At 44.2% G+C, this 18,025-nt stretch overlaps 1 protein-coding gene across 2 annotated transcripts in view; it reads left to right on the forward strand.

The window, feature by feature from the left end:
• The window catches only part of LOC138199732 (connector enhancer of kinase suppressor of ras 3-like), a 44,151-nt gene that overhangs the window by 19,005 nt on the left and 7,121 nt on the right, over nucleotides 1-18,025 (forward strand). Inside the window, exons 4-15 of one of the 2 annotated variants that reach the window (XM_069151887.1) lie at nucleotides 1,613-1,700; nucleotides 5,197-5,238; nucleotides 6,041-6,160; nucleotides 6,313-6,372; nucleotides 7,042-7,110; nucleotides 7,214-7,360; nucleotides 8,776-8,894; nucleotides 9,420-9,607; nucleotides 9,711-9,797; nucleotides 10,523-10,779; nucleotides 12,943-12,980; nucleotides 14,653-14,695. In XM_069151887.1, coding sequence (XP_069007988.1) covers nucleotides 1,613-1,700; nucleotides 5,197-5,238; nucleotides 6,041-6,160; nucleotides 6,313-6,372; nucleotides 7,042-7,110; nucleotides 7,214-7,360; nucleotides 8,776-8,894; nucleotides 9,420-9,607; nucleotides 9,711-9,797; nucleotides 10,523-10,779; nucleotides 12,943-12,980; nucleotides 14,653-14,695 — 1,258 coding nt within the window. Of the gene's footprint in view, nucleotides 1-1,612; nucleotides 1,701-5,196; nucleotides 5,239-6,040; nucleotides 6,161-6,312; nucleotides 6,373-7,041; nucleotides 7,111-7,213; nucleotides 7,361-8,775; nucleotides 8,895-9,419; nucleotides 9,608-9,710; nucleotides 9,798-10,522; nucleotides 11,791-12,942; nucleotides 12,981-14,652; nucleotides 14,696-18,025 lie in introns of those variants that run through there. The other variant, XM_069151888.1, reaches the window with a different exon arrangement.

The following is an 18,025-nucleotide window of genomic DNA, read 5'->3' on the forward strand; positions in this document are numbered from 1 at the left end:
CACAGTCACACCAGCCGCCGGAGGTCAACTCAACACGACGTAGCGTTTCAGAACAGACGTGGATGCTGAGGTTTGAGAGGAGCTGGTGGAGGACTCTCCTGTTGACCTGCTCCAAAACACATTACACCATAAAAGCAGAGCATATTAAGCAGGTTGCCAGGATTAAGTGTTAGCTGGCTGAGATTAAGCTTCTCTTGGATAAAGTGGGTGCAGTGATGTCATGATGTGCAGTAAATGGTGTTTGTGATGCTGAGATGAGAGCAGCAGTCCGTTCTGTGAATGAGCATCCGAGGGACATGAAAACAGGTTTCATCAAAGAAATGGGACTTCAGTTTGTAGGTTATTATGGTTTAATACTGTAAATTGATCAAACAAATTCTGTCAAAATAATACTAATATCAAATGATAATATATTTTTAAATCAAAATTTTTACAGCAGATTGCAAATTACAATTAAATACTTTCTCTCCTCCTCTCTGTGCTATCGCTGCTCATTTCTCCTTCTTTTTACTGTTCTACAGTTTAATGGGAGACAATATCTTAACAACTGGTCTGAAAGTCTCAACATCCAGAAAACGTTTTCAAACTGCAAAATAATCAAACAGTTCAGTTTGATCCGGACCAAAACCAACTCTTTGGGTTGGACCAGATTTTGGTCTGTTGGTTCAGACTTTCCACATCTGTTATTTTAGTTCTGGTTGACCCACTTCAGTGAGTGTGAACGCTCAACGTGCTGCAGCTCAGACGTTTGGACGGTAGAACTGGATCCACCTGAACACTGAAGAAAAGTTTGTCATCATATCTCTGAATTTCCCTCCAGTTTGTTTATCTCGTAGGTTCAAATCCTTCATTTGCTTGAATTCTCCCGACCTGAACTGCTGCTCTGTTTTGTTTTGTCTAATATATTTATAATTGACCACAAGGGGATATTTTAAGGACTGCCAGGTGGTTTGGGGAGTTGCACACAACAAACTCCCAACACAACAAACTCCAACACAACAAACTCCAACACAACAAACTCCCAACACAACAAACTCCAACACAACAAACTCCAACACCACAAACTCCAACACAACAAACTCCAACACCACAAACTCCAACACCACAAACTCCAACACCACAAACTCCAACACCACAAACTCCAACACCACAAACTCCAACACAACAAACTCCAACACCACAAACTCCAACACCACAAACTCCCAACACCACAAACTCCCAACACCACAAACTCCAACACAACAAACTCCAACACAACAAACTCCAACACCACAAACTCCAACACAACAAACTCCCAACACAACAAACTCCAACACAACAAACTCCCAACACCACAAACTCCCAACACCACAAACTCCAACACAACAAACTCCAACACAACAAACTCCCAACACAACAAACTCCAACACCACAAACTCCAACACAACAAACTCCAACACCACAAACTCCAACACAACAAACTCCAACACAACAAACTCCCACACAACAAACTCCAACACAACAAACTCCCAACACCACAAACTCCAACACAACAAACTCCAACACAACAAACTCCCACACAACAACCCGTCACTCGTTTCCAAAGCTCTCTGTTTCTCTCTGTCTGCTTCAGGACGCCTCTGACGGGGATCAGCGACTTCACAGCCACCAAGAACAAGATCATCCAGCTGTGCCTGGAGCTCACCACCACAGTTCAACAGGTCTGCACGCTCGTTAGCTCTACAACACACACACACACACACACACACACACACACACACACACACACACACACACACACACACACACACACACACACACACACACACAATAGGTTTTTCCGCTGAGCACATACCAGCTTGGGGGCACAGACATGCGGCATAAAGCAAAAGAGAAGAGCGTTATGGGAAATGTGGTCTGGCAGCCATGACAGAAGCCTGAAGCCAGCAGTCTGAGCACATTATTGCAAATGCTGATGTTTTTCTGGGGATCTTTTCCTGCTCAAGCTGCCTAATGAGGAGACCCCCTCGGTGGGAGGACATTAGCTAGACGTCGCTTTTGTGTTTGTGGCTTCATAAAAGCCGCTGCCGTTCTTTTAAAGGTGTCTGCCGACGTCCCCGGGCTGCCGTTGTCCTTCAGCCACGTGGTTCCTGTTTCTGCCGCTCCGAGATGCTCGCAGCCGGAGGCCGAACTGTCTGACGGCGGCTCCCGTGCGTCGCTTTAACGCGGAGATGAGGAGGGAGTCCATCTGACTCCCAGGAAGATGGCTAACCGATAAAACGGAGCATCAGCATACGTCCGTAATATTTCACAACTTTCAGAGAATTGCCGGAGCGTTGCATCACGGTAGTCAGCAGGCGACTTCTGTTAGTTTTATTCAGCTGGCAGCGGTTGGTCGTACATGTGTTGAAGAAAGGGAGCTGCTGAGTGGCCTTCTCGTCATGTTCAGTCTCATGAGTCCTTCATCCCATAAAGGTTGAAGCGGAGTGCGATGAGAAGCTGGTGTTGCCGGTGAAAGTGGCTGCTGAGACTGCAGGTGTCATTTTAGGGGTTATTGCATCAAAATAAATTCCTTTCCCAGAGTGCCGATTTCCTCGCCAGAGTCTGAGATTTCAGCGCCTGTGGTGATTTACTGTGGGTGTCTCGGTCATGGCCGTCCAGGAGAAGTGGGGGTTTACGTTTCCCACATGTGAAGTGGAGCGCTTACGGTGCAGAATAAACTTCTGCTTGGTGCTGAAGGATTAGTTTCCTCTCGTGGCTGAAGCAGAGATGCAGTTTATAAAGCAGCATCATGTAAAACTGATTTCCATCCTGTCACGTCGTTTAAGTATCCAAACTTCCACACAGACTTTTCATGTTTCTGGCTCATGCGGACTCTTTGTCGTCTGACATGTGGGCCGGCACACGAACGGCTGCTTCATAAAAAGGTCGCGCAGGAGACGTCCGCCGCGGTTGGTTTTATGACGGGGAGGACGGCGTGCGGTTCGTCCGGGCCGTTCATGAACTTCAGCCAAGAATTAAAGCTTTTCAGATCACAGTTCATGTGTTGTGCCTGAATGGAGCCTGTGTGTACGCACACAATAGAGCACGGCCATAAACTGCGGACGCGTCGGCCATCTTGGCTGACCCGTCGGCGGGGAGGTCGTTCTCTTTCACAGAACACATTTTTCATCGATCCCTCGTGGCTTTTGTTCGAGCTTCCCGCTCCTGAATTAATGGATGACATATAACTTTTATTGCTCTCTAATTTACGGAGTAAAACAGATTCCGTTCTATCAGCTAAAACTGGAACCTTCATCGCGTACAGCCGCCGATATGTTACGAGGGAGAGTTTTGAAATAGTCCTTTACTTCCTGCTGGTGTAAAGTCCGTCCAGGTTCCCGCAGCCTGCCAGCGCTCCTCTCTCTCGCCTCTTCATTGCTCGACCATGCAAATCCGCTGCGGTGGCAGATCAAAGCAGCGCAGAGCTGCACGCTGGGAGTCATGTGATCCACAGTGGTTGGAGGATCAGGTCCATGATGTGAAGGATCAGTACACCCGGGGAACGGACCCTCAGCCTCTCAGTGCTTAGTTATGATCCGGAGCCCGTCTGCTAGGGACTTTAGTTTGGATGAAGATACGGGATTACTTTATATTATAAACAGGCCTTAGAAGAATCATCTGTGACACTTTCACATGATTTGATACGATGAAATAAGAAAAGAAAAAAAAAAGGTTGAGTAAATGTGGACTCTTGATCGGAGACATGCCAACTCATGTCTGGAGCTCATAATTATACTGTTTTGTTTCATGACCTCTAAACGTCAAAATATGTATTTTTAGTTCATCCCTCTTGGCTCAGTCCACAGTGCAGTCATCCAAACACGGACCAGGCTCGAAAAGAAATATGCAATTGCTTGTTTACGCAGGCAAAGCCAAATTCTTTCTGAAACCGCCATATATTCTGGCTGACATTAGAAAATACATTGTGTGGAAACATGATTATTTTCCTACTTTATGTTTATATTGGCTTTTCACCCCCCCCCCCCCTCCCCAAGTAAAAGAAACAAGGCAAAGTCACATGTATGATACTTTATTCCTTTAAACAGGCAATCAAGCCATTTAGAAAATAACATTTAGAGAGCAGGAGATGTATTCTGCTTTGATGTGAAGCCATCGCTCTCGGTCACAGACAGTCACGCAAATCTTGTCACTGCAAACAAACCAACAGGAGGACGAGCCAAGATAAAGCTGACGCTCTGCTTTCCCCCTGTGGAATTTGCAAGCTATGGAAATATGGAAAAACGTGCCCCCCCCCCGTCCCCCCCAAACCCCATTCGCTGTCTGCACAATGGATTTACAAAGAGCAACAGAGTTGGCTTTGTACTTGGCACATGCCTCTGCACGTCACCGGTACCGTGAAGTCCACGACACCAGTTTTCCTTTGTTTTGCATCGACGTGGCTTTTAACGGCTCTGGAGAAATAAGACACTCGTTTAAGTCGATTTTTTTTGTGCTCTCTGGTTTTGACAGAAGCATTTCACCTGTGTTTTGACGGATGTCTTCCCTTTGGGCATTCCCAGCATAGAGCCAACTCCGTAAACAGGCTGCCCCCCCCCCCCCTCCCCACCTCTAACCAGGGGCCCTTTCACCGCCACCAACACAGTTGTCAGCGGCGCCTGTTGCCTCAGCTGTGTCGGGTCCAGCTGCACGAGAGCTGTGCCGGGACTCTTGGAGGGGACAGTGGACAGTTTCCCCGCTGACTTAGCAGATTTTATCAGTTGTTCTTTTTCAGCTCATCTTGTTTGACATGTAGAGACCCCCGCCTCATCCGGCCCACCCACAACTGTAGAAAGCTGCAATGCATCCAAATGTTTGAAGAAAACCAGGAGGAGGCGGGTTTTCTGAACATGATCACATGATTTCCCACCATGTCATCTCCACATTGTTACTGTATGAGTGTTCATATGGTATTTACCTTCCCGAACAGTATACTGAACCACAGCGGGCATGATGTAATTACAGCATCCGCAGAATTTAGGCAAAGAGGTCATTTAAAACTAAAAGCTGTTTATTTGTGGCTGTTCTCCATTTTTCTCTGTTCTATATGTGGGATTGTGATTATATCCTATTTACACAACCACTATACTTTCCCCGCTCTCTAGCCGTTGAATAACCTCTTCTCTGTTGTTTACTGCTCACGAGCCTAATCTATGATCACTGTCTTCTCTGCAACAGGACTGCAGTGTTTATGAGATGGAAGAAAAGATCCTGGAAGTTGTGAGTATACTTTATCTCTTCTCTTCCTTTCCTAAATGAGACCCAGAAGTTCCCGTATAGCAGCAAAAGGCCTTTATGCCTTTTTACGTGGAGATTATGTGACATGCTTTCAGCAGCAAGGTCCATTTTCTGGGTGAATGGAGCAGACGGGTCTATAGATCGCCAGCGGAGGAGGCGGCTCTAATTCGCCCGAGCCATCAATCAGTGTTTCCTGTTGCTGACGATCTCCAGACTCTGCGGACTAACACTGGGTTTCCTCTGGCACTCTGTCTCTTCCTTAGACACCCCCAAGTGCAACCCACTGTAGAGCTGCCTTTGTCTCTTCCTTGTCTATATCCTTTACTCCCCCCTTTTTGTCTTCCTCTTTTTCCTTATTCTGCTTCTGAATTCATCTCATTTGTTGTCATTTTCAGCCTTTTGTTGTTCTCATTTTGTGTTTCTCCATAAGCTCACTCAACTCTTTATAAAGTCCACACCGCTGGTTTAATACAAAATGCATGTGCAACAGAAAAATCTCCTCTAATGACGACAAATTACAGTTTTTGTTCTTTATAAAGAAAGGTGGGGTGGGGAGCAGCATCCAGTTGAAAAGACATTAATAGCCCCTCTTTACTCATTAAGTTTTGCAGTAAACATGAACGAGCTGCGGCGTAACCTGACTGGTTCGAACCTGTAAAACACACAATAAGAGGCATCGTGCACCATCAGAGCGTTTAGCACGCCGCTTATGGAGTTCATGAAAGTCTGAAGCTCCTCCCTTTATTCACGGGTGCATTTTGTTTTGCCTCTTCTTCTTCTGCAGTCTAAGATTTTAAACGTCATCTGTGATCAGACGGTGAGAACCACCTCGGACCCCCTGATGAGCCAGTCGGCCTGCTTGGAGGAAGTCCAGCTGACCGATATCAATCCGGGCGACGGTCTGGTGAGGAGTCTCTTATTGTGTCTGCTTCTTGGATTCTCTGGACAGGAATGCATGATATGCGTGTCAAATTGTGGCTCTCACATCGACATCATACATTTGCTCCCTGTGGGAATATTGTATTTTTACTGAAACCATAATGTTTTGTTTTTCAGGGAATGTACATCAAGTCAACCTACGATGGATTACATGTCATCACTGGAACCACAGAACATGTGAGTACGACAGTAGGATGGCCACAATAAAACATTCAGCCCCTCTCCAGGCTGGAATTAATTTCCTCTCTACAAATACTCCTTAAAACTCCTTAAAAGTTTCTGATATTGATTGAGAAAACATTTCACTCTCCTCCTCCTCCTCGTCCTCTTCCTCTTCCTCTTCACTCTGTTCATGCGACCCTGAGGGCGCTCGGCATTACAACATCTGAAGGAGTTGAGAACTGCTCATCTGTGAAGGGAATCGTTTGTTTCTGTGCTCCACTAACCAGTAAACACCACAAACAGCCTCCACAAAACCAAGTCCTACCTTCTCCCCACGCTGAGGCAACCCGCCACTGACTAATGCAGCAGCATCACGGCCACGGTCCAGTCCTCACGCCTCCAGTCACTAATCGTGAATCAGGACCTGAATCATCACCAATAATGACGAGTTAATCCTGTTTGGCATCTGTGTGATATGAAAAACAATTCCACTGATATTCATACACAGGGAGGCATTTTCTCACCATTTTGAACTCTGGGTGTTTGTTTATTGGATTTGCTTCTTGAAAAGAGAATTTTAAAGGCAGACAGTTGAAATCAGGCAGAAATAAGACCGCTCTGATTTCAGTGAGGTTTTGTGAGTTTTATATCCGGCTTTAACCTTTATTGTGTGATTGTTTTTAGTCTCCTGCAGACCTGACTAGGAAGATCCATGCTGGCGATGAGGTGATCCAGGTTAACCAGCAGACAGTGGTGAGAATCTTTTTAAATATTTATATATATATTTATATATATAGTTTACTTATTTACATGGTGTTGTATGTGGTTTCACGTGTGCTCACATCTTGTTACTCAGGTGGGTTGGCAGCTGAAAAACCTTGTTTTCAAACTGAGGGAAGACCCCAAAGGTGTAGTTCTACTTCTGAAGAAGAGGCCCACAGGTACAACCGGCTTCACCCCCGCCCCGCTGAAGAACATGCGCTGGAAGCCACCAGTACCTCAGGTACACACACACACACACACACACGCACACGCACACACACACACACACACACACACACACACGCGCACGCACACACACACACACACACACACACACACACACACACACACACACACACACACACACTCTCTTCCTTCATTCATCCTTGACAATCAACAAGCCTGTGAGTCGAGTCATTGTGAACCAATTATCAGTGTTTTTGGCAGTTGGTTCCAAAACAGCAAGTTGAGACAGGTCCTCCCTGAAAGAGCTGCCGGCTGAGTTGAATACAACATCCAGTTGTTCTTCATGCACAACAAAAGAGGCAAAAAAAAAGTTTTATGACGTCATTCAGTCGAAGAGATAAAGCTGCTGGCTTGTAGGGTTTGAGTCTGGTTAGCTTGTTCTGGTTTTATTAGAAACAAATGGTCCAGATGTTGCCATAAAAACTAAACAATATGACTTATAATATTATATTTAGGTTCTGCCTCCTTTTTTAAAGTTTAGTTTAAACATCTGTTGTTCAAAGAAAGGTTAAAGGTAGCCAATAAATACCGAGCCAATAAGGTTGTGTGACTGTGATCCAATTTGCTGTTCAGCACCGTGTGAACACATTAATCTCAACTCGGCGTTTAACCTCGTCTCTGCACCCGAGTCCTCTTTTCATGCTCTTTGTAAACTACGAGGTTCAAGCTCGGGTGCTGCCTTATCACGCGTAGCGTCTTCTGTAGTCTGAGAGGACGAGATGAGATGATATCTTTGAGGAGTGGTTTTTAAAACAACAAAGAGGATCTGAGCACCACGTCAACATGTCCAGCAGCATCTTGTTTTAACGAGTCGTCGAGGTATCAAGAGTCGGCCATCTCAGTTTATCTGCGATAAAAAGGCTCCAGACGAAACAATTCACCTCCCCGATTCAAGAATGAAGGACACTGGCTTTGTAATACTATATCATTTGTACACATGGGAGCCATTTGGAGAAGGAAAGTGGGGAATGATTCATGAACTCCCAGATCAGATGTTTAGTTTGTCATTAATAAATCACATCTACGATCCCGTATCAACGCGTGTATCATTTTGCTCTGATGAGAATAGCAGTGAACACAAAGACACGATGTTGTTGAGTGTTGGGAAACATAACTGTGGTAAACGCGTACATGTTTCAGGCTATTTTGGACTTCATTTACAATCTTTCCATAACTCAAACGGAGGCTTGTATTCAGGGAGGCACGCGAGCACTTAAACGTCTCGCCACATCTGGTGAACTCCTCCCATTTGCCAGCAAGTCATATTTAGTCTTTAGAAACCAAACTGTGGGCCGAAACGGAAAGCAATGACTTCATTTGTTTTTGACACAGATTGATACGGTACACGCAGCTGGAATAAAGACTGTCGGCAGTAAGATGTCAACTCGTAATCGTGCCGTGTTTTTCCAGAATAATTCCTCCCTGATCAGAGTCCAGTCTCCCTGCAGTTCGGCCAACGGATCGACCAAGAAGGAGAAGCCAGCTCTCCTGTACATCCCCCCTCCCCCTCCGGTGCCATACACTCCACGGTGAGCTTTTCATTTATTGCTAATTATCTTATGTAGTTTGATTTATTTAAATGCTGAGCTCTAAAAGTTAAGGTATTGAAAGTTAAAATCTTAAATGTGAGTGATGAATTAACGAAGAGGCCGTCCGCCGGCCTGCCGAGAGAAATCCCGTCGCCTCCAGTCGACCTTTGGCACATTTCCTGACTCTGAACTTTGAAGCTGGTGGATAATGAGCGTGCCGTGCACCGTGATGGCCTCACGTCCGCCGCCTCCTCCTCCTCACCTCCTCCTCCTCCTACTGCCCCCACCGGTCCCACCGCAGTCCTTATGCAGCGAGTGTTTCATCCTCCACCTCTACGAAGATGAGAGGACAGCCTCTTCCATTAAAATGCTGGACGAACTGAATTCTAAAAAAAGAAGTTTGCAAACTTCACATGAATTAATAAGGCTAATAATAAAACATTACTTCTGAATCGTGATATGCTGCTTTATACTAGAATGTTGTGGAAGGGCTGTTATAAATACATGAACATTTGTTCCTTGCAGAGAGCTGAGAACAGACTGCATCTCCAGCATTAGTAAAAGACCAAAGGGCTCTGAGTCACCCAACTCCTTCCTGGATCAGGAGAGCCGGAGACGCTGCACCATCGCTGACTATGACAAGCTGAGCGTCGGCTGTCCCATCGAAGCCAACGTGATTCAGCCCAGAATGAGGGAGCACAAGCCCTCACGAGGTCAGCAGCTTCTCATCCTCTCATCGATCCTCGCCTCGCAGTTATTAAAGGTTTTGCGTTCTTAAACTAATACAAGTTCTGAATGTGACACTCTTGTGTGAAGGAAAGCCGCGGCCGCTGTCCATGCCAGCAGATACCTGCGTCGGAGTGGTTGATCCTTACGCGAAGCCCTGGGCACAGGGGAGGAAAGGTATGAAACACATGCTGCCCCCTTCCAGTTTAAAGATATTATTTCGTTGTATAAACCTCAGAAACCCTGAACTCAAGGATGCTTTTTAATACTTATTTAGTTATACAAATTACCAGCGACAAAACTACAGTTTAGTGAAGCATTGATGAGTGCCCTGTTTTAAGAGTGTTTACCTGCAATTAGAACACATTTAATAAAACGGAAGTTCCAAAAATATTATCTATCCTCAATATAAACTGCTGTGACATCATGTTTTAGACATGTAATATTAACTGCTCATCATGTTTCACATTTATTTATCCACAAAAAAAGCAGAACTAAGTCGAGAAAGTAGAAATATGTTTCTATTCTTTTTTTATTTTATAAGCTTCAAAAGCACCAGAAAAATGTTTTAACCATTAAAACTGGAGCAGAATGATCTGTGACTCCTTTGAAGAATTAATATTAAATTTGTTTTTCTGTTACTCTTACAAATCTGCATTGTTCTCGTCGCTCAGTGTTGCTGCATGTGATCACTAACACATGTTCAACCGCCCTATAAAAACCTCAGTGGACTAACAAAGTTCACAATCATACTTCCTGATGTATTCTGAAACATCTTTAGAACTCATTATTTGTCTTCTCATATTTACTTTTCTCGCTGGACAGATAAATGAGCCGTTAAACGTGCGGCTTCCTGAAACACGGTATTCACGCTGTAACTTGACGTGGTCTCTTTGCTCCAGGTGACGACCTCCTGTACCGATACTTGAGCAACGAACGGATCCCCACCATTGCTGAGGAGGTCCCCTCAGTGTCGCCGCCCTACAGGCCTCCGGGGGAACGTCACCTCGTCCGCGTGGACCACATCCGGGGCAGCCGCTACTACTCCAACTCCAACTCCAACCTCCACAACAGCGCCACCATCCCCTACCAGGAAGATACCAAAAAGGCCCCCGTGGCGCCCGTCTCCAAGCGCACCACGGCAGAACGCTCACTACTGGTCAGTTGGATCACGCGGCTTAAGCTATTGACTCACTGATGATGTGCTTCCTGTCCGGGGCTTCCTGTTCCTGTCTTGTGTCCTTCCTCAGTGCCTTTCGATATTTAACGCCCAGCTGATTTTATTTGGCAGTTTTGGGCTTTCTCACCCTCCTCTCTCCCCCCAAACCTCCATGTGTTACTACTACTACCAGCTACTACTCCTCAACCAAACTTGCTTTTGTAGTACTCACTACATTAAGTCATCACCCCTTTAACACGCCCACAACCCTCATCTCTTGACTACAAGCCTCAGCCTATGAAGAGGATACACTTTTTGGCCTTTTGTGCTCTTTATTGACGTCTCTGTACATATTAAGTTATGCCATGTTTCAGTTAACATGTTCTTCGGTACCGTTGTTTAACACTTCAGACACTGAAGTATAAGGAAATAAAAGTAATTGAAACAAACAGCATATATTTGTTAGTGAAACTGCTTTCGTTTCATTGTCACTTTTTTTTTTCTCAATCTCCATTTGTGTGATCAGTTGGTTCCACGACCGTCTGCCAATGGTTGCCTCTCGTAAGCTATGCATACGATTTCTACCGTCACTTTAGTTGACAATGCTGCGTCGGTTGGTAAAAGGGTGTTCATATCGTGTCACTCGCAAATATGTGTGCATGTTTTAAGGCTATGCACTCTCATCAGTAAACTTTTATATCCTGTGTTTCAGTTTACTCTGCAGTTACCCACCTGAAGGGCCTATAAACACACAGAGCTGCTTGGCAGTGAGAACTGGTCTTTTACAGCCAGCAGTTTGAATCAATCTTTTTAGGGACACAAAGGTCAAGTTGATGTCTATGAGCTCTCGATGTGGGAAGACAACAAATCCCAAGAGACAGAACGACAGTATTATTTCAGAAACTACAGGGAAGAAGTGTCTATTGTTGCTTTGTCTGCCTTTTGTAAGATTTGAATAGTGTTTTATTAAAAATTGCAGTTCATTTCAGTGACCTTTTGTATTGTCTTTATTTTACCAGTGCGTGTGGAATGACTGCTAAATGTGGAACTATAATGTCGCATGTCGGATGATTCTTGTGTTGTTTTTTTTCAAAAAACTACATTGCTATTTTATTCTCGTATCAGTTTACATACTTTAAACATTTTGTAAGTGAAAGGAAGCCGTAGCCGTGATGAATGAGCTCACTGTAGCCGGCTGTCTGTCTGACCTGCTGTGACCTTTGAGGTAAAACCTGCTTCTGCTTTTTAAGCGTGCGGTGAAACCGGATAGCTCACGTCGAGTTACCATTTCTCTGTATCAGATGGTGATGGTTATGTAACTTCTTCCCTCGATGATGAACTTCCAGCTGGCGGGACCATATGGTCGAAGCAGGTGTTTCCATCAGGGGATCTTTTTCCTGCGCGTATGTTGTCTTTTAAACATTTAAACGGCAGGTTAGGGTTACCTCGCCTGCGGGCTTTCGCCATTTTCATTGATTGGAAGAAGCGTTTGCCAGAGAAGGATCAGCACCTTTCATCATGCAACTGAAGATCTGCTGCTATCACGAACGACCCCCCTCCCCCACCCCCTCCCCCCTGCCTGTTTCCTCTGTGCATGTATTCCCTGATGGAGAGGAGCCTTTCTTCTGATCTCTCCTCACTCTTTCCTTACATCTCGCTCTGCCCAAGCTCGCTGAGATATAGTCGCCTGCGGTCTTCACTAATTTGCACCTTCAGAAACCCTGTTGTCGGCCGAGTGCTTCCTGCACTCCCTCTAACCCACTGCATACGTTTTCTAACCACTAACATTTCATGCCTGCATATCACCAATGGTTACATGCTGAATTATTGCTAGTTTACGCATGTGGAAAAAAAGCTGCATCACAATGTTTTGTTAACTGATCTGAAATCACAAACCGACGTACAGAATACGGATGAATGAATGTTCTGTTGTTAATTTGTTTGTCTTCTTGGGAGTAATTCATTTTACCAACACACACAATCAGCAAACATTACAGGTATCAGACGAACACTTTAGTTCACGACAAGAGAAGACGCCACAGTTTTACTCTCACAAATCATCATCGCGGCCGCTTTCCAACGATCATGATCCAACGTAACTTTGACACTTTGGTCGTGGATCTCAATCTCAGGGCTTAACGTGTAAATCTTTATGTATCACAGGGACCCGACTGGCACTCGAGCAGGGACTTCCTCAACCGGTGAGTCTCTCTCTCTCTCTCTCTCTCTCTCTCACACAGCCCCCCCCCCCCCCCCCCCCCCCCCCTCCGTTATGCAGTCTATAGGTGAAAGGAGAAACATAAGAGCAGGGTGGGTCTACTTTTCATCAGGTTGTGGAGTCTTGTTAAAACAAGCCACGGGGTGACGGGTCAGTGGGTCGGCTGCTTTTATGATCAGCGAAAATATGCTATATATTCACAACACTGAGCTGCGGAGGCTGGTTGGGTGTTAAAAGTAAAACGTACATCATTGAGATTGAGAAATACCAGCCTTATCAAACCTCTGCAGGTAATACATTTATTTTTTCTTAGCAGTAAAAAACAGACTTTTCTCTTCTAAATCCATATTATTAAATTGGAAGATGCGTTTGTGTGCTTTTTAAAGGGGAAAAAAAAGGTACATGTTTTTTTAAACCTTTTTTTTTAACTCAGAAACTCCAGCATGTTTCACACACCGACGTGTCCACCCGCCTCCAAGACACCTTCACAATCCGGAGATTCTTTAGAAATGTCACTATTATGACAAATCGTGATTCTTCCAACTATAAATAACTTCATCCCACTGCACAACATGACGCCATGCGAGGATCGCTGCGCCGCACCGTCATCCGTGGCCCCTGCATCTCCTCTGGTCTCGGATGTATGGCCGGAGGAGGTGTGACTCCCCACATTAACACCATGATCGATGACTAAATGCCTTGCACAATAACACCCCCCCTCGACACACACACACACACACATATATATACATATACCCTCCCCGGCAGTTCTATTCTGGGAGCACACGACATCCGGCTTACTGCATGCTCAATCAAAACACATTACTCACATTCAGGATTTATAGACAGATGCTGTAGTAAGTCTCGTAGATAATCAGTTGACTCATTGCTGCTGGTGGTAATGAACATGTGACACTGATGGAGGAAATGGAATTTGATTGACAGAGGATTTAATCAAGTGTCATATTAATTTTTGGCTGGCCAATCTATAAAAACAGAGCTGTTTTTTTTGTTTTTTTTCATGACAACACACAACATATGAAAAGGTGAATCAGCTTTCTCTCTCTGTCATTTCTTAAAACCACCATAAACAAGTTGCATCATGTGAAAAAAAAAAAAATCTCTTTTAGCAAACTAGTAATTTAAGGAGGAGATAAAGACGTGATGAATTATGGATGACGGGAGGAGGAGAGCAATCGAAAGGCAGGAAAAATGAGCCAGAGTCAATTTCATACCCTGAAATTGCAGGGTGAGGCCCAGCTGAGGTGGATCGAGTATTCTGAGCTTCGGGAACAAGCGTCTCGTCCACCGTGCTGCACTGGCTGGTTTCCAACTGTATTATCAGGACCCCTGGTACACCAGCCAAATACCACCCCTTTAACAGTCTCCGTGGAGTTTTGTTTTGTTTGGCTCAAATCAAAGTGAGCCCGATTGGAACGCAGATAAAAATAATGAGTGGTTCCGAATAAGCTGGGAAGCAATAAGTATGTGTTGGAACTTTTCAAAGGACACTTAAGTGTGATCTGAAGTATGATGGCGTTATCTAAGCTCCTCGGTGTCTGAGGTAACTCTACTGGAAAGTGCTGCTTGATGTTAGTTTATGTGTTTTATACCATGAAAGGTGTTGACTTTTAATGCCTCTCTCATTCTTACAGGTATAATCAACCACATATACGGTCCTGGTCCTTTTCTCAAGCAGTAAGTAATTAAAAATCAGCCTGAACATGACGTATGGGCAGTTGGACAGAGTGTGACGGCGCCTGTGTACATCTGTGTGTGTTTTCTACGTCCATGTGAGGAATGTTGCTGGCCGGAGTCGTGGCGAGAGGCGGTGAAATCGAGAGCCTCAATTACAGCCTCATTACATTTCACACAGAGCGAAGACGACATACATGCTTCCTGTATCACACACAAACCAGCAGACCAGCACACACACATGCAACCTGCACATCTCTCTTCCTTTCTAGTTCGTGCCATCGCTGCAGGGATGGCAGCGTTAGTCCCAACTAAAGCATCTTAGTCTTTCTGCAGATTTTATAAGAAATATAACTGCTGTCAGATGGATTTTCTTGCACGTTCATGTCCCCTTCAGGAAAGATTGTAACTGATGATCTCTAAACTTTCCTTCTTGCACAATAAATAGGTCCAAATTTGTATTATTCGATTGTTAACTTCAGCTTTACTTGTGTTTTGTACTGTCAGTAATCAGCACATGTTCGCATGCTGATGCACTAAATGACACCGATCATACCTGCTACAAATCAACATGTTGGCATTATCCCTGGTATTAGCATTTAGCTCAAATCACTGCCTTCATGGCTGGTTTCTTTGTTGAATGTTCTGCTGGTGGAAAATTGATCGTGCACCTGGAAGCTTTAGCAGATGTGGAAATGAACGGACCACAAGGGGTGAAGTGAGGGTTGCTTTGCTGTCTTTGGACACAGAAACCACATAACGCAGTGCCATGACTGTCAATCCTACTCACACACCTCCACAGGGGTCAGATGGATTAGGCTCATAGTCACAAGTGGCAAGTGAACAAATCACATTTCTACAGATTTATGGTTCAATTGTGACTTGTTGTTGCACCGTAACCTCGACCTTGCTGTCAGCACCAGGACAGAGGAAATAGTTACAGCTTCTCTTTGGATTATTTGTGTGTAAAGACACAGTATGTCTGCTACAAAGAAGAAAACTCATTTATTTCAAACCAAATCCAAATGTTCAGTTATTTAGTAAATGCATTTAGAGCTCTCTCTCTCTCTCTCTCTCTCTCTCTCTCTCTATATATATATATATATATATATATATATATATATATATATATATATATATATTTTATTTATTTTTTTAATTTATATATTTTTTTATTTATATATATATATATATTTTTTTTAATTATTATTTATATATGTATATATATATATATATATATACCCTAGATCTAAACTGGGGTCGTGATCCGTGTCAGATCAACTGGGCGGTGACCAACCAAACGGAGTGAGCTAGAAACTGATATGATTTCCAGCACTTCCCCTTTACGATGTGCGAGATCCCCCTGGGGAATAATAGCTGCTCTTCCACCCCCAATTCTCTCCCTCACAGACACACAGTTTCAGGGTGGGAGGTGGTGGGGGGTGGTGGGGGTCGGGGGGCATTAACTAAGTGCCATGACAATTCTCAGCATGGTCCGAGATGGGAGATTGAGCTCCACAACGGTGTGACCAATCTGCATTCCTGTGAATCCTCCAGGCTTTTGACACGAGTCGCACATCACCTCACTTTCACCAGAACCCAGAAGGAAAAGGCCCTTCAACTCAGCCCGAGGTGTCATACTGAGGCTTCGTGAGACTCATCACAGAAATAAGAAGCATGTGAGCACATTTAATTGCAATGTTAAAAGATTTTGGGGAGTTTCGGGGGGAACACGAGGGAGTCACTCGATATGGATGAGAAAGATGAGGTGTCAAATGGGAGGGAGGCAAAGAGGAAGCTACAGTGTGAGAATGTGAGAGATATAAAAGGAGGGGGTCTCACTTCAGAGTCACTTCAGAGTCTCTGCAGTACAATAGCAAGTGGAAAGAGAGAAGAGGCCCGTCTATTTAAGCAGAAATGAAATGGAGACTATAATAATGCAAGACTCAGGAATGTGTGTGCTGGTTTACCGCCGTCCCGGCACAGAACATCCGAGCCTCTGCATGGATGCAGCTCGCGCAGCGATGTTATGGCTGCAAACCAGTGAGGGGTGTTGATGTCCAGACCACCGCTTCCCTGAACAATGAGCGGACTCTGAAACATCAAGCACTTGTTTTTCTCATTCTTCTGAGACTTGTTTTTTCCTTTCTTTCTTTCTTCTTTTTTGTCAACATCTCTCAAAGCACGAAAGAAAAAAAACATGACCTTAACCTTTCTGAAACTTAATCTGTCACTGCACTTATTGTGAGTTACTATGAATGGAGCATTCGGGTGTTTCACAGCAATGTGAAATTGTAATATAGGCTACAAGATGTTTTTGCAGTTAATAACAGATGTTTTGAAATACCCAAATAAGTCTTTAGAAACAGATCTGCACATGAAAGCTTTGTTTTTTTTTTATTCCTTTCTCTCCCGATAATGATCTCATACCCCCTCAGATTTATCTGTTATCCCAGTTTATCCAACTATATATAATACACCGGCTATGTTACTTAAATAGGACGTTTCATGCAGGACTTTTACTTGTAATTATTATTTTTTCATTGCTGTAATGGCTCTTTTCCTAAAGTGAATGATACGTCTACTTTTTCCACCACTGCACACAGCATGAACACAGTTTCAGTAACTCAACGATGAGTTTTTGGTCGCTCATAAGCAGGAACATGGCGACATCCAGTGGTCATGTGTGGTAACTGCGATCTCCCTGAGAGAAAGTAGCCTATTATTTTCCCTGAATGCGATATTCGAAAGATGCAAAAATAAATAGCCCCAAAACTAATAAAAATAATACAAATAAAATGTGAAAATGGAGGAAACGGCTCATTGCCAACCTTTCGGACTTCGTTCTGATATACCTGATGTGGTTCCCTGTTTGAAGTGAGCAGGACCTGAACTCACCTGAAAGCAGCCGAGCTCCTCTGAATGTCCGGTTCTTTGTCCCAATATGTTCGCCAAGGTTTGGTCCGACTTTGAGCAGAGCTTTCGGGCCAGACTACTTTCTCTGAGGTCGTGCTGGCAGGTACGGTCGGCTGGCTTGTTTCAAATGTCTCAGACTCTTTGAATTAAGCACTTTGGTGATCTTTTCTGGCTGAACTACCAAACCAGGGGATCAGTAGGCCAACTGCCTTCTGATTTTAAATTACAGTGTTTTTCATAAATAACTCAGAAGCAGTTTTATAATGTTGTACGTAATTTAACATTTCGGAAAATGTGTTTTCCAAATATAGTTTTTATTGTCTTTGAATCATACAGGCTGCAGTTTATGCTCTGAATAGATCAAACTGTGTTTAACACCAACTGAACGAACTGAAGCTTAACAAAAAAGTGTCGTTT

This window comes from Embiotoca jacksoni, unplaced genomic scaffold (genome assembly GCF_022577435.1).
Source record: "Embiotoca jacksoni isolate LCO1_2020_lvr unplaced genomic scaffold, fEmbJac1.0.p SCAF_18, whole genome shotgun sequence".
In the NCBI taxonomy this organism is placed as follows: Eukaryota; Metazoa; Chordata; class Actinopteri; family Embiotocidae; genus Embiotoca; species Embiotoca jacksoni.